General features: G+C 49.3%; 1 protein-coding gene across 1 annotated transcript in view; it reads left to right on the forward strand.

The window, feature by feature from the left end:
- Window positions 1-21,331, forward strand: part of dnah3 (dynein axonemal heavy chain 3) — a 336,640-nt gene that overhangs the window by 240,107 nt on the left and 75,202 nt on the right. Inside the window, exons 39-44 of the mRNA XM_086000753.1 lie at window positions 321-557; window positions 660-760; window positions 1,597-1,891; window positions 3,270-3,449; window positions 18,750-18,873; window positions 20,061-20,217. Of these exons, the coding sequence (XP_085856879.1) occupies window positions 321-557; window positions 660-760; window positions 1,597-1,891; window positions 3,270-3,449; window positions 18,750-18,873; window positions 20,061-20,217 (1,094 nt within the window). The remainder of the gene's footprint in view (window positions 1-320; window positions 558-659; window positions 761-1,596; window positions 1,892-3,269; window positions 3,450-18,749; window positions 18,874-20,060; window positions 20,218-21,331) is intronic.

Below are 21,331 nucleotides of genomic sequence, written 5' to 3' on the forward strand. Positions count from 1 at the left end.
ATTTTGCGGCCACATTATTTACTCAAGCTTAACAAGAACCACTGAGATCACTAAACACAAAGAATCTTAAATGTTAGATATCTAGATACTTAACCTAGATACTTATCTTAGAATCCTTGGGTTCTGCAGCTCCACTCCCTCTTTGAGTTGGGCGTGAGAAACCGCCTTCCTCCTCTCCACTGAATTCCTACTAACACCAAATTTTCAGCTGCCACTCTGTTTGTGATCCGCCCAGCTCTGTCTCCGAGTTCTGTGCCCAAGCCCAAGGTTCACAGTAAATTGTATAGCTAACAATTGGTTTGTCTTTTTCTAATCTACAGATGAAATAGCTCAGTCAGGAAAGGAGGAGAATGAAGAAATGTCAAGTCAGCAAATTACTCTTTGGCTCCAGGGCTTATTCCTCTTTGCTACTGTGTGGACTATTGGTGCCACAATCAATGGAGACAGCCGCAAGAAATTTGATGTTTTTTTCCGTAATTTGATTTTGGGAATGGATGACAATAATCCCCGTCCAAAGAGTGTCAAACTTACAAAAAACAATATTTTTCCTGAAAGAGGTTAGAATCCAACTGAATATAAAACTTTGAAAATATAGGAACCCTAATTAATGTAGCATGGCTGAGAGGTTAATTTGTTTTCTTTTCATGGTCTTCACACAGGAAGCATCTATGATTACTATTTCAAAAAGGTTGCCAGTGGACAATGGCTTCTGTGGACTGATTACATCACAAAAGAACTAACGATCCCTGTTGGAGCAAAGGTTAGACTGTCATGCTGGGAGTTAATACTTCTGCTGCTTGTGTTTAATTATCATTTTTTTTCTAGGCTGACATCAGCACAATACTTGATGTTGGTCTCTGTGACTCTATGATGAGTGCTTCATTTCTTGCTTTTTCAGATACTCCGGCAAAGCTGCCTCCTTTATACCCAAACACCAAAGAAATATAACTTATTCCTGGTACATTTTCGAACCAGTATTTAGACTTTCCTTTCAATACAAACTTTAAAAAACACTTTTGACCCCTAATAAAACGCTCTTAAAGACTCTAATTCTGACTGATACTGACCCCTACTGATCATTGGTAGCTCTATATTCTTAACCTTTCAGAATTCTTATTGAAGTCATCCTTTAAGATGCCTAAAAGGGAACAATTTGGTTTTGAAAGCATTTCTCAGGAAATGTCTTTGAGCTGGGTGTGGGGGGGGGAGGAGCTTCCTGTGTTGTAAACAGAAGAAAGGCTGGGCCATTTAGCCTGATTCAGTGCTGTGAATTCTCAGGCTTTGGTTACCTACCTCGTCAGTATCAGCATTTTAAAACTCACAATTTGTCCTTAGAAACATAGAAAAATAGGAGCAGGAATAGGCCATTCGGTCTTTCGAGCCTGCTCCGCCATTCAATATGATTATGGCTGATCCTCTATCTCAATACCATGTTATCATACTCCAAATATCAAATATACCCAGACAGAAAACAAATTACATTAAAAAGATTATTGGTTTTGGGTACATGAAGAAATCTAAATGTTATAATGTCTTTCCTTATAGGATATAGCTGTAATCTTGATTTTTGTTCCTCTAATTTATCTTGATTTACAGGTTTCAGATCTTATTATTCCTACCGTGGAAACTGCCAGGCAGAGCTTCTTCTTAGAGATTTATGTCTCACACAAAATACCTTTGCTATTGGTGGGTCCCACTGGCACAGGCAAATCTGTCATTACAAACAACTTCCTCATGCAGCTGCCCAAAGAACATTACATTCCCAACTGCATCAGCCTCTCCGCCAGAACCTCAGCCAATCAGACGCAAGACATTATAATGTCCAAACTAGACAGGAGGAGGAAGGGGGTTTATGGCCCACCTGTGGGAAAAGAATCCATTGTGTTTGTAGGTAAGGGATCTAAATTTTAAGTAAGTTTAGTGCAATAAAAATCTTTCTTCAATGAAAAACTATTTAATGTTTCTATTTAATAATGAAAATTCAAGATTTATTTAATTATTGTTGCTATCATTAATATGATAACTCTGAAGACAGATTGGCACATTGTGAATCTACTATAGGGTGTTTGGTGTATATGTCACACACTGCAGTTTCTTCAAGAATATAGAGATTTGCTCATTTCTTTAATGGGGGTAAAACTGGCAAATGAAGGTCTAGCAATTTGGGAGCGCCCATTTCTGAGCGCGCTAGGGCACGGAGCTGATACCCAGAGCCAGAATAGTGAGGTCCAAGACACCTCTGATATTGTCCCTCATTGTCATAGAGCCGGCATGATGCAGCGGCCTTCAGTAAAGTGGGTCTGGGGGTCAGGCTGGGGGGTGGGGTGGGGGTGTGAGTCAACGTGGGGTCATGGGCCGGGCCCGGGAGTCATGAATGCGGGTCAGGCCAGGGCCGAGAGTCAGGTCGGAAGGGCCGGGGGAGGGCAATCGGGGGTTGGGGCTGGGAGCGCGTTAGATCGGTGGTTGGAGCTGGGGGCGGGGGAGGGCGATCGTGGTTTGGGGGTGGGGGAGGATCTGGGGTCTGGAGTGGCGCCAATTGGGGGAGGGGGCGGGCGGGTGGGGCGAGGAGAGGTCTGGAATGGCAATTGGGTCCTTTAGTGTGGGGTCTGGAGGAACATTCCTACTCCTCCTGGCTCCACATTCAGGTAAGTTACTTGCCTCCTTTGTTGTCGGCAATCCCTAGGGCCGGTTTCCCCGAGTGCAACCTGCGATGGCGTTGGCTGCCTCAGGGAAATCCAATGTTGGAGCGGGAACCTTAGGCAGGCATTGGGGCCCTTTATTGGCTTATGCAAAGGGGCTAACTCCTGCTTCAGGCGTGGGTAAACGGATGCTGCCCGGACCAATTTTTAGGCCGAAGACTCTTGGGAAAAGCTTCAAAGAATGAGAAACCTTATCAATTCTGTCTGGATCTAATCCATAAAGATTAGTAGAATTTTGATATCTCTTGTGTTAAGTCAGTGGGCCTGCTCTAAAGTTTCCAAGTCATCTTGTAATTAATTTCAGTAGCTTGCCTCAGTTGGTAGAACCTTTCCCTCAGAATTAGAAGGTTATAGGTTCAAGTTCCACTCCAAGAGTGGAATGAAAATCTGGGCTGACACTTCTGTGCAGTTCTGAGGGAGTGCTGCATTGTCAAAGGTGCTGTCCTAAACCATGGCCCGTTCAAGTGGATTTTACAAATTGCATTGGGATGTGCTGAGAGGTGCTATATGAGTTACAAGTTTTTTTTATAAAAGAGAATTCTGCTCAAATATTTCATGTGTTGATTCTAGATGATCTTAATATGCCTGCAAAAGAAATCTATGGAGCCCAGCCACCAATTGAGCTCCTTCGACAATGGATAGATCATGGTCACTGGTATGATAGGAAAGATACGTCGAAGCTGACTATTATAAATGTATTGTTTATTTCGGCAATGGGGCCTCCTGGTGGAGGAAGGAATGACATAACCGGTAAGAAAGCTGTAATGCATGTCCTGTATTGGGGAATTATGGCAAATATTATTATCAGAAGCATTTTGGCTTTAAATGCATTGTAGCATTAGACAGTACATTTAATTCCTTGGATTCGAAATTACAAGATAATATTTTTTAAAATGCATCCGAATTTATTTGACGGGGTGGTTTTGAGTTCAGGCGGATCCTTATATGTTTGTCCGAATTCACATATAATATATTGAGATATTTGCTCTGTGCATACCTGCCACAATTACGACAGCTCATCCTCATCTGTTACATGTTAATTGAATGGGAGCAATAGGAAAAATACTTGAGTTTTCAGTTGTTTAGAAATGAGTCACAATTTGTGCCCTTGTCTAAACTAAGGCCCTGAATCTCGGTGTTTGATTGGCAGCAGGATGCCTAGTGAAACCAGGCGTAGCAGGCCAACAAAAGGGTGCACATTGGCCCCACCTGGGGGCCAGGGCATACGTTTTCCTTTCTTTTCATTCACAGTCAAAGTAAGTGAACAATGCAGATAAAGGGTTGTTACGAATTCTGGCCTGCTGTTGATACCTTCTCAGGCTCAATGACGCTGGTTGCTCCCGTTGGCAGACTATGCATCTTAACCTTTATGCAAGTTGACTCAGCCTACGCTATACCTTTTATAGGGTAGCATAACCCGGGGAAGTAACAATAGCACCCCCTTGTGACCAGCACCAGATATCTGTGCCATTCACACACAAGTTTCTTCACTATATTTGAAGGTGGACCGAGCTAACACTAGATGACAGAAGTTTCATTGGAATTGTAAACTGCTTTATTCCGCTGTAATGTACAGAGTCATAGGTATGATTCGAGTCAGTTAGTTCAATTGGTATAACTTATAATTGCATAATGATGCAAAATAAATAAGCCGTGACGCTACCCCAACTCTGTTGGTTTGTCTTAACTTAAACAAAATAATCTCTCTGCATCTTGTCCTACATCCCAGGGCAGAGCCGATCTCCCTTCAGTCTCTTGTTCTTTTCTCATCTTCTCGCAGCTTTTTGCTGCTTTACTGTCTGTGCAATTGTGTCTCTTTTTTTGAAAAAGCCTGACTGCAGAGTCAGCTTTCAGATAAAACTGTGTTACCCCCCCCTCCCATCCCCCAGAGTGGAGTCCACTAGATAATGACCCCCCACTGGGTTCAACTTTATAGGACTGTTGCAACAGCAATGGAATGTCAAACTATCCCTCATTGTTTCAGAGGCTCTGTCCGAAATCCAGTACACACCTGTCAGCCCTGCTGTCCTTTGAACTTAACCCCTCTGATACAAGCTTTAACTTAATGGTACATTTTAAAATAATTCGTATTTAGATCCTTTCCATGGGAAAATGGTTAAAATAAAATCCAGAAATGTGACGGGGTAATGAAAAACAAATGGGTGTGCAATGTTAGAGGTGCAAAATTATGGAAAAACCATCTGGTCTTTGACATTAGATTGTATAATTTCTGGGCATTGGGTTTTCCGTCAATGCAAGGTAATAATGTACTTCGGGGGGGAAATTCAGTTGGTTAGCGCCTCCCGTTAGCACCCCCGGGGGTGCTACTAATGACTTACTGCCCGAACGCAGCAATTTTAGTGCCGCCCGTGAAATTGACCTGGCGGATTGCGGTGGCACCACAATCTCCTGTGCCCTGAGATTGTGATGTAATCGAAGCGTGTAGCGCCCCGGACCGGAAATTGATTTTCGCCCCCTGCCTCAGTGCCTGGCACTAGGAACGACAGGTAGAGGGGGACGGTTTGCAATCGGCTGGGAGCTGGGGGAATGCTATTTAAAGGTGTGTGCTTCCTGCTTTTTCCTGTCGGCAATCAATTCTGCATACGCAGGTTCAGAGAGGGAGAGAGGCGTCTGGAGACATTTAATGCTATCCCACTTGAAGGAGTTTTGTTCGTCAGCAAGATGTTTCAGGTTCCCATTTCTGTAAGCTTTATTACTATCACATTTAGAGGATTTAATGGGGGCTGTACTAGTACGGGGCCTCACCCTCCAGCTTCACCATCGGAGGCGGGGAGAGAGAGTGGAAAACGTGGCTGAGGGAGGAGGGCCAACAGGGCTCTGCACAGGAGACCTTATCCTCCCAGGGTGTTCCGGGAGCAATTCTCATACATTCATCTGTCCGAGGAGCAGTGTTTTAGAAGGCTCCGTTTTAGCAAGGAGGTGATCACAGAGCTCTGCCAACTCCTGTAGCCAGCGTTCCGGCCTCAGCTCAGGACCAGGATGTCTCTGTTGGTGGCAGTGAAGATGACAGTGGCTCTCAATTTCTACACAAGCAGCTCCTTCCAGGCTTCAACAGGGGATATTGCGAACATCTCCCAGTTCGCTGTCCATTGTTGCATCCGGGAGGTCACAAATGCTCTCTACAAAAGGAGAAGGGAGTACACCTCATTCCCCATGACCCGAGACAAACAGTGTGAACGCGCATGTGGCTTCGCTAGGATAGCGGGCTTCTCCATGGTTCAGGGCGCTATTGACTGCACGCATTGCGGGCACTTCATTAAAATGCAGAGGTTTTCCGCAACTGCAAAGGCTTCCATTCTCTGAACATCCAGTTGGTGTGTGACCACAGACAGTGCATCCTCGCCGTCAGTGCCCGCTATCCTGGCAGCAGCCACAATGCATTCATCCTGCGCCAGACTGGTGTCCCAGACCTGTTCCAACCATCGCATCAACCTTGTGGCTGGCTCCTCAGGGACAAGGGTTATTCACTCTGCATTTGGCTGATGACACCGCTCCGTAACCCCAACACTCCTGCTGAGCTCGCATACAATGAGAGCCATAGTGCCCCTAGGAACCTCATTGAACAGACAATCGGCGCGTTGAAGCAACGGTTCCGGTGCTTTTACCACTCTGGAGGAGCCCTGCAGTACTCCCCCGATCGAGTATCGGCTTTCATTGTTGTGTGCTATATGCTTCACAACCTCGCAATTCTGAGGACCCAGCCATTGCCACCAGAGATTGGTGCACCATCTCAGGAGGAGGAAGAGGGAGAGGAGGAGGAGGAGGCGGCGGAGGAGGAGTATGAAGAGGAGGATGAGCGGCAACAACGTGGGAGGGAAGCGCTCAATGTTGCTTCTGCAAGGGCCGTTTGTGAACGCCTCATAAGACTGCTTCTGATGAATGACAGAGAAGATGGCCTTTGGGATCAACAAGCACATCATGACAGTCATCCCACAGCCCCTATTACCGGGCAAAGTTCCAATGAGTAACATGAGGAAATTTGTAATGTTTCAATAAAAAAAATTATTTTTCTGAACTGTGTCTTATTAAGCACAACCAATAACAAACAAACACAACAATTCATTAACAAACAAAACTGGTTCTTACCACATCGAAATAAGTCTTAACAGAGTGAACAATATATTTACTTACACATCCAACTTTGGTACAAACATTCTCCTCATATGTTAGAAAAATTTAAGTTGTTCGGCCTTCTTGAATGATCTCCCTCCCCTTCGCACTTCCCCCCCCCCCACCTTCCAACCCCACTGCTCCTCCGTAATGTGGCTGTAGCAAGGCTGGCGGAATGCTGCTGAATCTCGGATCCAGAGACTGCAGATGGCCTTGAAGGACACCCTCCGCCAGCTCTGGGTCTGGAGGGCCTGGCTGCAGACTGCACCAACTCTGTATTGGCGGCAGCAGTCTGGGCTGGCTGGGTTACATGCTGTGGTGTGGTAAACCACTGTTTGTATTCCTGTTTGTCCTGTTTGTATTCCACTGTGTACATGCCTGGACATGCCTCGGCTGACTCCTCCCACAGGTCCTAGTATAAAGGTAACTGCTCCCCAGCCCTTAGTATCCTGGACCGGTCGACCACTCGAGGCAGACCTCCATTCTGTTGTTAATAAAAGCCTTTGGTTACTCTTCTAACTCTCAGTCTTTTATGAGTAATTGATAGCGCATCAATTTTATTAACAACATTTTATAATGGAGAAGATCCTCACACCAGCATGCCTGGACTTAGATCATCGGGAGGCGGACTCATCCACCAAGTTTACTCACTGGCTTAAGTGTTTCGAAAAATTCCTGACCGCCTCCGAAGCAATCAAATCGGACGAGGACAAACTGGATGTCCTGACCTCCAAAGTGAACCACCGAGTGTACTCGGTCATCCAAGACGCGACCTCGTACGCGGACGCTATCAAGCTCCTCAAGGACCAGTACACGCGCCCAGTGAACGAAGTGTACGCCAGGCACCTCCTGGGGAGTCGTAAACAACAACCTGGGGAATCGACCGTGGAATACCTTCAGGCACTGTCTGTGCTTGGCCGGGCCTGTGGTTGTAAGGACGTAAAGGCCGCCGTGTACACAGAGGAACTTATCCGGGACGCTTTTGTAGCGGGCCACAGATCCAATTACACCCGACAGCGACTGTTGGAGCAGAGTAACCTCGACCTCAACAAGGCCTCTGAACTCGCACTATCGTTGGATGCAGCCTACCAGGGCATGGATGCCTACTCCTCTGCACCGTGGACGCCGCGGGGAATGACAGCCTGGGACACGGTAGGACCGCCTCATAGCGCCGTGCCACCCCAGCCACACCCCAACAACGGCCCAACTACCGCAGCAGTGTCCCAAGGCCAGACAGCAGTGCCCCAAGGCCAGAAATGCTACTTCTGTGGCCAGGCAAAACACCCCAGAGCGCGCTGCCCGGCGAAAAACGCGATCTGCTCGGGCTGCGGGAAGAAGGGACACTACGCTAGCGTCTGCAGGGCCAAAGCCACCCCGAACCCCAGCAGCGCCGCATGTGGGCCATGCGGGCCGCCATCTTGGACCTCCCCGGCCATGTGCGAATCACCGGTACAGCAGCCATTTTGGACGCCTCCAGCCACATGGGGATCATGGACGCCGCCATCTTGGACGACAGCCGGGACGCAGCAGGCCCCCGACACCGCCTCATCTGATACCCGCAGCGACACACCGACCCCTACGCTGGCATCCGTTACACTGGACCAAGCGAGACCGCACCAACTGGCCAGTTCCACAATGGACATTAAGGTAAATGGTCACGATACAATCTGCCTTTTTGACTCTGGGAGCACGGAGAGCTTCATCCACCCCGACACGGTGCGGCGTTGCTCTCTCCCAGTCCTGCCTGCGCAACAGCGGATTTCTATGGCCTCCGAGTCCCAGTCGGCGGACATCGGCGGCTACTGCGTGGTGACACTCGTAGTAGACGGGACCGTGTACGATCATTTTAAACTTCTGGTCCTACCTGACCTCTGCGCTGCCGTCCTGCTGGGGTTAGATTTTCAGTGCCACCTTAAAAGTGTTACGATGGCGTACGGTGGACCCCTACCCCCACTCACAGTCCGCAGCCAGCAGCTTCCAAACTGCCCGCCGCGCACCAGGTGCAACCTCTCCACACTCAGAGTCACCCCCCCACCACTGTTTGCTAACCTCACCCCCGACTGTAAGCCCATCGCCACAAAGAGCAGGCGATACAGTGCCGGGGACAGGGTTTTCATTAAAACCGAAGTGGAGCGGCTCCTGAAAGAAGGGATTATTGAGGGCAGCACCAGCCCCTGGCGAGCCCAGGTTGTGGTCGTTAAGACCGGCGAGAAGCAGCGCCTGGTCATCGACTACAGCCAGACAATAAATCGCTACACCCTGCTGGACGCCTACCCACTCCCCCGTATAGCTGATATGGTCAACCAGATCGCGCAGTACCGCGTCTTCTCGACCATTGACCTGAAATCAGCGTACCACCAGCTCCCCATCCGCCCTGAGGACCGCCAGTACACTGCCTTTGAGGCAAACGGCCGCCTCTATCACTTCCTTAGGGTTCCCTTTGGCGTCACCAACGGGGTCTCCGTCTTCCAAAGGGAGATGGACCGGATGGTAGATCAAAATGCGTTGCAGGCCACTTTCCCATATCTGGACAATGTGACCATCTGCGGCCGTGACTTGCAGGACCATGACGCAAACCTCGAAAAATTCCTCCGCACCGCCCAACTCCTAAACCTGACATATAACAAGGAGAAGTGCATATTCCGCACAAACCGCCTCGCCATCCTTGGCTGTGTTGTGGAACACGGAGTCATCGGCCCCGACCCCGACCGGATGCGTCCCCTTATGGAACTTCCACTGCCCCACTGCCTCAAGGCCCTGAAGAGGTGCCTAGGGTTTTTCTCCTATTACGCCCAGTGGGTCCCCTACTATGCGGACAAGGCCCGTCCGCTGATCAAGTCTACCTCTTTTCCCTTGACGGCAGAGGCCCGCTTAGCCTTCCACCGTATCAAGGAGGACATTGCCAAAGCCACCATGCACGCAGTGGACGAATCCATCCCCTTCCAGGTGGAAAGCGACGCGTCTGACTTTGCCCTGGCCGCTACCCTCAATCAGGCGGGGAGACCCGTGGCCTTCTTTTCACGAACCCTCCAAGGCCCGGAGACCAGACACTCCGCTGTTGAGAAGGAGGCCCAGGCGATTGTGGAGGCTGTGCGTCATTGGAGGCACTACCTGGCCGGAAAACGATTTACCCTGCTCACTGACCAGCGTTCAGTTGCTTTTATGTTTAACAACAAGCAGAGGGGCAAAATCAAAAATGACAAGATCTTGAGGTGGAGAATCGAACTTTCCACCTACAACTACGAGATCTTGTACCGGCCCGGGAAGCTAAATGAACCCCCGGATGCGCTATCGCGTGGCACCTGCGCCAGCGCGCAGATCGATAGACTGCGGGCCCTCCACAATGACCTCTGCCACCCGGGGGTCACCAGGTTCTTCCACTTCATCAAGGCCCGCAACCTGCCTTACTCTATTGAGGAGGTCAGGACCATGACCAGGAACTGCCAAGTCTGCGCTGAGTGCAAACCGCACTTTTATAGACCAGACAGGGCCCACCTGATAAAAGCCACTCGCCCCTTCGAGCGCCTGAGCGTCGATTTTAAAGGGCCTCTCCCCTCCTCCGACCGCAATGTGTACTTCCTCAATATTATTGATGAGTACTCCCGTTTCCCGTTCGCCTTCCCCTGCCCGGACATGACCAGTGCCACGGTCATTAAATGTCTGAACAACCTCTTCACCCTGTTCGGCTTCCCCAGCTATATCCATAGCGACCGGGGCTCATCGTTTATGAGCGACGAACTCCGTCAGTACCTGCTAACTAGGGGTATTGCCACAAGCAGGACCACCAGTTACAACCCCCAGGGGAACGGACAGGTGGAAAGAGAAAATGCGACAGTTTGGAAGGCCGTCCTGCTAGCCTTAAAGTCTAGGGGCCTTCCAACCTCCCGCTGGCAGGATGTGCTCCCCGATGCGCTCCACTCTATTCGGTCACTGCTCTGCACTGCCACTAACGCCACCCCTCATGAGAAAATGTTTGTCTTCCCAAGGAAGTCCACATCGGGGACATCGCTACCGCCATGGCTGACGTCCCCAGGGCCGGTCCTACTGAGAAGACACGTGAGGACCCATAAAACGGACCCCCTGGTCGAGAGGGTCGACCTCCTCCACGCCAACCCCCAGTATGCTTACATCGCATACCCGGACGGGCGGGAGGACACAGTCTCCATAAGAGACCTTGCACCCTCGGGGACCACAGTAACCCACTACCCACTACCACCCCCCCCCACGATCCGATATCCAGCCCCAGCAGGCGGCAGGCCTGGGCCCCGCGACCCGCTCGACATCTACGAGGACGACACGCCTGTGCCACAGCCTACGCTGGACTCGACGCCGGAAACTTCACTACCCCTGCCGTCGCCACGCAGATCACAGCGGCAGACAAGACCTCCGGAGAGACTCCAATACACTAACTTTTAATACACTTCACCCCGCCGGACTCAATTTTAAACAAGGGGTGAATGTGGTAAACCACTGTTTGTATTCCTGTTTGTCCTGTTTGTATTCCACTGTGTACATGCCTGGACATGCCTCGGCTGACTCCTCCCACAGGTCCTAGTATAAAGGTAACTGCTCCCCAGCCCTTAGTATCCTGGACCGGTCGACCACTCGAGGCAGACCTCCATTCTGTTGTTAATAAAAGCCTTTGGTTACTCTTCTAACTCTCAGTCTTTTATGAGTAATTGATAGCGCATCATGTGGCAAGTGCAATGGCGGAGTGGCAGTGGTGGCAGCAGGAATGCTATCATCCTGAGAGAGGACAGCACGTTCCTGCTCATCCGACACACTGCCACTCCCCCGGGGCAGACCCTCAGCATCCAGAGCAATCTGCTCGAGCACAGATTGCTGGCCTGCTGCAGCACCGTGAGATCCCCAGTGGACTGTGGGCGACCCAGCAACAATGGCAGCAGTCAGCGCTTGCGTGGCATCAATCTGAGAGTGCATCAGAGCCATCTGAGATTGGATGGCACCAACCAATGACTCGATTCCAGCACTAAGTCGTTGCGTTGCCTCAGCCTGTGCTGCAATGGATGCTACCACCTCGCCCATTATACGCGGCATGAGGTCTGGGTTCCCACAGGGTCTCTGCAAGTCAAACATCCTCTGCAATGAGGCAAGGATGGGATCGAGGGTTTGCGCACGGATGACAGCTGTGCTGGCGGCGGACTCCTCCACGTTCCTAGCCAGTGCATCCATGCTCTCTGGCACCCTTGCCGTTGCACCCATAATCTCAGTATGCATGCTCATCGCCTGAGTATTCATCGCCGCAATATCGAGGTCCTCATCCGAGTCCTGTGCAGCAGAACTCGTGCGCGCACTCACCCTCTGGGGAGATGACCCCCGAGCTTCCCTTCCCCTATGGCGTTGCTGCAGCCTGCAGGGTCCCGGAGCTTCACCCACATCAGAGCCATTTCCTCTGCTCCCTTCCAGTGACCGCGTGGCCCCAGTATCGGATGCCTCGCCCTCGGGAGACGCAGGCGGTGAGGCTCTGGCTTTGTGTTCCTCTTCCTCTCCCGCGTCACTGCCATTTGGAGGCTGAGGGACAGGCTGGTCAGATGGTGGCTCACTATCTGAAAGCAGGAAGGTACAAGAGTGGCTTTAACGTGAGGCCAGGGGGGCAGGAAGGGAGCAAGGAATGGAGACAGTATAGTTAGATGGAAAGTGGGAAAGGCTCATGTTGTGAGGGGGAAGCAGTATGAGAGAGGAGAGAGAGATGATGAACATACTGTTGTTGTCCCCAAGGGGGTTGACCTCTCCAACTGCCACAGCGCCCTCGACATGGCTCGCGATTAGTCTGTGAACTCGCTCCTCCAGCTCTGTGAGGGAGTGCAGCTCCGCCTGACCTCCTCCCGTGCATTGTTGCTCCCTCCTGTTATGTGAAAGCTTGGCCTGCAAGATAAAGGACAGTGTGTGAGTGAGTGTGCAGCCATGTGTTTGGCAGATGTGCCTACCATAGTTGAATAGCCATTAATGTCTGCAAGGTGTGAGCTGTGGATGTGACTTTTGTAGTAGATGGGCATAGTTATTGGGTGAGTGTTGGGGATTTGGCGCTTTCTACCATCTGTGACAGAGTGAGGTTGAGATGGTGGGATGTAGAGATATTTCAAGCATCTACTCACCCTGACTGTTACGTCCGTGTAATAATAAGAAAAGGACTGCAGAGAACGGTACAACAGGTGTTTACTCAACGTGGTTCAATCTGCAACTGAAACAACAGATTACTACTCAGCGTTATATACAGGTGTGGTCACTGCCGGTACTACAGTATACATGAGCTGTAGAAAGTAGTTCCCCCCTTAAAGGTACATACATTACAATTCCTCCCCTTTTAGATTAACAGTACCATAACACTCATTTAACAATTAAATATCAAACTAATTACAATTAACACTTTTAACATGCAACATTAGCTGAAAATAGTCTATTTATAAATTCAGTCTTTGGGGAGGCTTCCTGATCCTTTCTGGATAGCGCCTTTCCCGAGTGTCTTCCTCTTGGTGCGGAGGCGATTCTGGCCCCCTGTCGTCGGTTGGTTCACCAGCTTCCGATGCTACTGTTTCTGGGGTAGATGCTACCTGTACATCGGGTTCATCACCAGGTACGTATGGGCGAGGCATGGGGTTGACTCGTTCCTGTGACTCTAGGATCTGGTCAGCATGGCGTCTCACGATGCTCTCCCCAACGTCCACTGTGTACATTAGTGGCCCCTGCCGTGTGCATATCGTTCCTGGTTGCCATTTCTCTGTTCGGTAGTCGCGGGCCAAGACTGGTTGCCCTACATTGAAGCTCCTTGTCGGCTTCTCATTGATGTGCTGGAATTGCTTACTCTCAACATCTCTTCGTACATTTGGTCTGAGCAAATCCAGACAAGATCTCAACCTTCGGTTAAAGAACATCATGGCCGGGGCCTGGTTGGTGACTGCATGTGTCGCATTTCTGTAGGCTAACAGGAAATTGTCCACCTTATGCTGCAGTGGAATGTCGTCATCGCACATGGCCTTTACTGCTTTTTTAAAGGTTTGTACGAACCTCTCAGCCAATCCATTTGTGGCTGGATGATACGGGGCAGATGTGTAATGCCTTACCCCATTCCTTTTCATAAATCTTCGAAACTCTTCGGACACAAACTGTGGTCTGTTATCAGAGCAAATCTGCTCTGGCAAGCCGTTCCTGGCAAAAATGGTCCGTAAGACTGCAATAGTTTTCTCCGTGGTGGTGGAGGACATTTTGATCACCTCAGGCCATTTCGAGTGCGCATCCACGGCTATTAAAAACATTGAGTCCATGAATGGACCAGCAAAATCAATATGCACCCGTTGCCATGGAGATGAGGGCCACTCCCATGGGTGTAGAGGGGCATGTGGTGGTGCATTTTGGACCTTCTGGCATCCTGAGCAGCTCTTTGTCAGGTCCTCGATTTGCTGATCGATCCCCGGCCACCACACATAAGCCCTAGCAAGGCTTTTCATTTTCACCCCTCCCAGATGATCTTCGTGAAGCTCATTGAGCACTCTCTCCCTTAACTTGGGTGGAATTACCACTCGGGATCCATACATCAAGGTCCCCTGGCATACTGACAGCTGTTCTCTTCTGGATGAGAATGCTGGCAACAGTGAGTCGCCATGTGCTGGCCATCCCTTCACCGTCAAATCATATACCCGAGACAGTGTCGGGTCATTTCGGGTCTCCTTCTCTATACCAGCGTTAGTTACTGGCAAGCATTCAATTATAGTCGAATGAAATATTTCGACAGGATCCACTGCTGGTGCTTCCTCCGCAGTAGGCAGTGGCAGGCGTGATAGCCCATCAGCGTTTCCATGCTGTTTCGTGCCCTTATACTCGATTTCATATTGGTGCGCCCCTAGAAAAAGGGACCATCTTTGTAGCCGTTGCGCAGTCATCACCGGAACGCCCTTCTTTGGATTAAAGATGGAGACAAGTGGTTGGTGGTCAGTCAGCAAGGTGAACTTCTGCCCGTGCAGATAGTGATTGAACTTTTTCACTCCCCACACTAGGCTGAGGGTCTCCCTGTCAATCTGGGCATAGTTACGCTCGGCTGAGGTTAGTGACCGAGACGCAAAGGCTACTGGCCTCTCTGAACCGTCCGGGAATTTGTGCGACAGCACCGCTCCAATGCCATAGGGTGATGCATCACACGCCAACCGAATTGATAGTGCTGGGTTGAAATGAGCCAACACCTCTTTTGATGTGATCAATGCTTTGCTCTTTTGGAAAGCTCGTTTACATTCGTCACTCCACTTCCATGGTACCCCCGTTTGCAGTAGGGTGTTCAGTGGGTGTAGTATGGTAGACAAATTCGGCAAGAACTTATGGTAGTAGTTCACCAGCCCGAGGAACGACCTCAGTTGTGACACATTTTCCGGTGCTGGAGCCTTGACTACTGCCTCAATCTTTTCAGGGGACTTATGTAACCCCTCTTTACCAATAACGTGGCCACAATACGAGATCTGCTTCTGGAAAAACTCGCATTTGTGGCGATTAGCTCGGAGCCCATATTCCTTCAATCTAGTGAGCACCTGCTCCAGGTCGGCGAGCTGATCACTGTCATTTTCGCCCATGACCAGGATGTCGTCCAAATAACACTGGGTCCCTGGAATCCCTTGCAGGACTTGTTCCATTGCCCTTTGCCAAATAGCCGGAGCTGATGCTACCCCGAACATCAGCCGGTTGTATTGGTAGAGACCTTTATGAGTGTTGATCGTGAGGTACTGTTTCGAGGCTTCTTCTACCTCCATTTGCAGGTACGCCTGGGCCAGATCAATCTTAGTGAAGCGTTTCCCTCCAGATAGCGAGGCGAAAATATCTTCAATCCGCGGAAGCGGATATTGTACAGTGTGAAGGACTGGGTTCACTGTCATCTTAAAGTCCCCACAGATGCGAACCTTCTTTGGTTCCCCAGGCGTATTACTCAACGACCTCTTCATTACAGGAACGATGGGTGTAGCCCACTCGCTCCAGTCCACTTTGGACAGTACTCCTGAACGTTCCAAATCTTCCAGCTCTGCTTCGGCGGCTGGGCGGATCGCATAAGGCACCGGTCTGGCCTTAAAAAACTTTGGGCTTGCATTTTCCTCTATTTTGATCGTCGCTGTTATGCCTTTTAGTGTTCCGAGTCCCTGCTGGAACACTTCTTGTGCGTCAGTTAGCATTTTTGACAGTCGTCCAGGTGTGACGTCGTCATCCTTTTTGGCATCTACAGTCAGTGCTTGTATGGAATGCCAATCTAGCTGTATCTTCCGGATCCATTCACGTCCTAGTAGTGGTGGTCCTCCATCTGGCAATACATATAGGTCCATTTTTGGTGTTTCCTTGCCGTTATATATAACGTTCACCCTTATTTTTCCTTTGGGGTAGACTTTTTGCCCCGTGTACGTCTTCAAGACAATCTTTGTATCTCTCAAGGGTATATGTGAGAATAGCCGCTTGTAGTCCCTTCGGTTTATGACTGTTAGGGCTGATCCTGTGTCCAATTCCATTTTCACTTGGACTCCTGCTATCTTGAGCGTGACCCAGATAGTTTGGTGATCCTCCGTTTTGATCACATTATGTAGTTTCAGACAACCCAGCTCCTTGCTTCCAGAGTCTGTATCACTCTTCTGTTCGTCTAAACTACTGTCCATCACCTTATGTACCTTCTTGTACTTCTCCTGTGGAGATTTCTTGCTGCTGGTTTTCTTTCCCGACCTGCAGACTCTTGCTATGTGTCCTACTTTTCCACACTGTCTGCACACTTTGTCCTTGAACCAGCAATCATTATGGTCGTGTGTTGTTTTGCCGCAGCGATAGCACTTCACTGTTCCGTATGACATTTCATTTGTGCCATATTCTTGCGGTCTCCGTTGTATCTCTGCAGCGCCCCGTGCTGCTGCTTCGTGTGATACTGCAATGCTGAAAGCCTTGTCCAGCGTAAGATCCTTTTCTGATAGAAGCCGTTGCTGGGTTCCTTCACTTTGAAGCCCACACACAAACTTGTCCCTTAAGGTATCTGCTAGTCCCGTTCCAAACTGGCAGTGTTTCGATAGCTTGCGCAGTTCCGTTAAATACTCAGCATTACTTTCATCTTTATGCTGGTTCCTTTTGTGAAACTTAAATCTTTCTGCTATCAGCAGTGGTGTGGGGTTTAAGTGGTCCTGTAGGATTGACACTATGTTTTCAAAATCCTTTTCTACTGGCTTCTCTGGGGTTACTAGGTTTCATAGTAAGCCATACGTTTTTGCACCCATTGAATTCAACAATACCAGCGCTTTCTTGTCATCTGGCACTTCATTCGCCTTGCAGTATACTTCTATGCGTTCGACATATGTCGTCCAATCTTCGACTTCATTGTCGAACGCTGTGATACTGCCACTCTTTGGCATTTTTTTTGGGTGTGGTTAGACTGGCTTAAAATGGCATCTCCCGCGCTTTCCTTTCTTCCCCGCTGCGGCTTAAAATGGCGTCTCCCGCGCTGCTGCCAACGCCGCTCTCGGCGGTCCTCGTGGCAAATGGCGACGCCCTGTGGGTTTCGTGCACTGCTCCTGCGCTGCTGCCAACTCCGCTCTCTGCGGTCCTCGTGGCAATGGCAGTGCCTCGCGTTTTCCTGCGCGCCTCTCTCCCCCGTTGACGCTGCTCGGCCCTTGACCACCGGCTGCGCTCTGGTCTCTCTCGCCTCTCTCCCCCATTGACGCCGCTCGGTCCTGAACACCAGCTGCGCCCTGTGTGCTCTGCCCTCTCTCCCCTGTCAACGCTGCTCGGCCTTTTTCTGTGCCGCTCGGTCGGGCTCTAGCCCGTCGCTGTCCGGGAAGGGTCTGCGCAGTACCTGTTGCCAGCCCGTTTCGCTGGACCACCGTGACTGGAAAGCCAAGCCTGGCTCTCGACAGCCTCCCCTGCGATGCTCAAATCTCCGCTGGATGACTGGGCGGTTGCCCGTGGTCGACGCCCTTGCTTCTGGACTCAACCTTCTTCCACTGTTCTCCAGGAGCGAATCCCTGGGAGGTGATGCAGAGTTGCAGGTAGGTTCGAACTTGCTCGTCGCCACTGTTACATCCGTGTAATAATAAGAAAAGGACTGCAGAGAACGGTACAACAGGTGTTTACTCAACGTGGTTCAAACTGCAACTGAAACAACAGATTACTACTCAGCATTATATACAGGTGTGGTCACTGCCGGTACTACAGTATACATGAGCTGTAGAAAGTAGTTCCCCACTTAAAGGTACATACATTACACTGACCACCCGAGTGAGGTCATTGAACTTTTTGCGGCACTGCGTGAGAGTCCTTTGGACCAGGCTCCTGGACCATATGTAATGGGCAACCTCCCTCCACATCCTTGTGAACTTCCGGGGCAATGGCCTCCTGCCAGTGTCTGGAAACAGCACTGCCCGTTGGCGTTCCAGAGCCACCAATGCCTGGTTGCTAAACTGGCGAGCTCTCTTCCTGGGCTTCTGAGCAGCCACGATAATCGTTCTTGAAGATTTGCACCTCCTTGCAGACCTAAGTCAAACGCAGAAATGATCAGGGTGTGGCTGTGCAGCATGATGGACCCTCCCCTTTAAGAACTGGAAAGCGCCAGTATGTCTGAGTACAAGGTAATTGACAGCGCCTGAGCTTGAGTAGCGTACCCCGATGTTAGCGCCTTAAGAGAAGTGTGTAATGCTTGATTTAGCGCTCCAATCACCTCCAGGGGTGCTGGAGATGAATTTCCCGGTCGCCGGCGATCATTTGCACCGGGCGCTAAATTTTGCGCCCGGCCGATATTAGCACCCCAAAATAGTCGATACCGAATGTTTCCCTTTGTGTTTATATGAACTACAACTGCAAAGCAGTATTTCTGTTTTATATTACAAACCATAAAACCCAAGTTACTGTTCCCGAATTCCTCTGGATGATCTGAAGTCACTCTTCTGTTCTACATAACAGGGCGCTTCACTCGCCATTTGAATGTAATCTCCATTGATTCATTTGATGATGATACCATGATGAAGATTTTTACTTCAATTGCGGATTGGCATTTTGGAAAAGGATTTGATCCCACCTTTCAACGGTAAGGATCAACAAAGTTCAATTAAACTAAATCAAGTGGGGGTCTTCAGCTTCCACATGTAGGCTCTACCTCTCCATCACCTCTCAACCCTTCCATTGCCTCTGTGCTGTCAGACTGTTCGAGTGATATCCAGTCTTAGATTAGCCGCAATTTCCTCCAGCAAAATATTGAAAGACCGAAGTTGTTGTCTTTGGCTGCTGCCACAACCTCTGTACTCTTGTCACCAATTCGATCCCCATCCCCAGTAATGTTCCCTGTCATTTTTGTTTGGGCTGTGCAGCCCATTCAAAATACCGTGCATGTGCGTTTTTTCTATTTAAAAGCCAACAAGCCAGCTGTGTGGGACCCCTGGAGCTTGCAAGGAACATTGATCCCTGGCCATTGTCTCAGGCTAAACCAGACTGTTCGGCCCAAGCTCAGCTTCCAATCCCATATCCTCGCCATCACAAACATCGCCTACTTCCATCTCCATAACATTGCCCATCTTTGCCTCTGCCTCAGCCCATCTGATGCCAAAACCCTCATGCTTTTGTTACCTCCAGACTTAAATAGTTCAATACTCATCTGGCCAGCCTCCCATCCTCCACCCTCTGTAGATTTCACCTCATCCAAAACTCTGCTGCCTCTATCCTATCCCACATCAAGTCCCACTCACCGATCACACTTGTCCACCTACATTGGCTCCTGGTCCTCGAGGCCTCAACTTTAAAATTCTCATCCATATGTTTAAATTCCTTCATGGTCTCTCCACTCTCTATCTCTGTAACCTGCTCCAGCCCTACAACACCCCCAGCCATCAAACCTTCCATTCCACTGACTCTAGCCTGTGTGCATCATTTCTCCTTTTGCTCAACCATTAGTGGCCATACTTTCAGCCACTTGGGCCCCAAGCTCTGAAATTCCCCTCCCGCCCCCCACCCCCCCCCAACCTCTCCCTCTCCTCCTTTTAAGAACCACCTTAAAATTAATCTCTTTGACAAAGCTTTTAGTCACCCCATCTAATATCTCCATCTTTGTCTCGGTGTCCATTTTTAGATTACACCTCTGTGTTGTGGTTTGGGACTTTTTATGTTAATGTTAAAGGCTCTAAATGCATGTTATTGATGTTTGTCTAGGAATTTAATGCCTGATTTGTGGTATTGGCTAGGAACATGAGTTTAAAGTGAAATTGTCATTATATATTTTAGATTGGGTAAGTTGATGGTGCAAGCTACTATGGCGGTTTACAAGGCTGCAATGGACAATTTTCTTCCAACTCCTTCCAAATCCCATTATGTGTTCAATCTGCGAGATTTCTCCCGAGTGATTAAAGGAGTGCTGTTGTGTCCAGACACTCATTTAAAGGTGGGTGATTAAACTTTTCTGTGGTGTTTGAATATCAAACACATTGTACCACTTGAAATGGACTTGAGGAAAGTTGTTATGTAAAGCTAGTTTGCCTTCATAAAAAATATGGGGAGGTTTACCTTGCATGTTTTGTTTTCGCCATGCTTTTTTTCCCCCCCTATAATGCTTATAATGGCCCAGAAATTCGGGTACGCACGGGGTACTCACCCGTAAGCCCAATGGAAGTGCCGGTTTCCTGCATGCACTGCGCATGCGCGGGAAACCGGCACTTCCGTTCCCCTGAAAGAAGGGGTTCAGAGTTCGAACACGTGCGCAGGAGAGGCTGCGCGTGCGCATCGAACTTGCGTTTTTTTTGCAGGTTTTCCCGGGACGGCAAGTCTCCAGAAGTTACACATAAAAAGCAGTCGCAAGGCATGATTTTTACAAGGTAAGTGGTGAATTAATTAAAAATAAAACATTTTTTCCACAGGTTTATTATTTTTAAATACTTTAAAGAAAGGTAAGTTAGAAAATCTTTTTAAAAATTCAAAAATTTAAATTATTGTTTAAAATAGTTATTTCATGTCATTTAAAAAATGTGATTTAAAAAAAAAAAATTATTTGAAGATTTAGTGATGTTTTGGGGCTTGTAGTAGTTATAAGTTTGACAGCCCTTCCTGTCAAACTTATGAATGAAGCATTCCCTGCTCCGATTGGCTCTCCATGGCCCACGTGATCTCAGGGGACGCATCGAACTAACTGCGCCCCTGGGATACGCAAACACTGCGCGCCGGCAGTTGGAGGAGGCCCAGGATCGGAATTCCACGGGGGCCCACAGCTCAATGGCCGGCGCGCAAGGTAAGTGCAGGTTGGGGCTTGCACCCGCGGGAAGCCCTCGACCCAAATTTCTGGGCCAATGTAACATTTTTGAGTTCAGTTAGGGAGATTTGGAAATTGATAAAGTCAACATTTAGTCACTCTTTATCATTGTGTAATAAGTTGTAGTAGATACTTCTCTGGAAGGACAAGGAAGGAGGTTCTGCTGAGGGAGTTTGAGCAGCTAGGGGCCAAATTAAAAAGCAGAACCACAAGGGTAATAATCCTGAGCCACGAGTGAATTTGGCTAGGACAA

Source organism: Somniosus microcephalus, chromosome 11, assembly GCF_052327205.1.
Source record: "Somniosus microcephalus isolate GS21.2 chromosome 11, FLI_Smic_1.0, whole genome shotgun sequence".
In the NCBI taxonomy this organism is placed as follows: domain Eukaryota; kingdom Metazoa; phylum Chordata; class Chondrichthyes; order Squaliformes; family Somniosidae; genus Somniosus; species Somniosus microcephalus.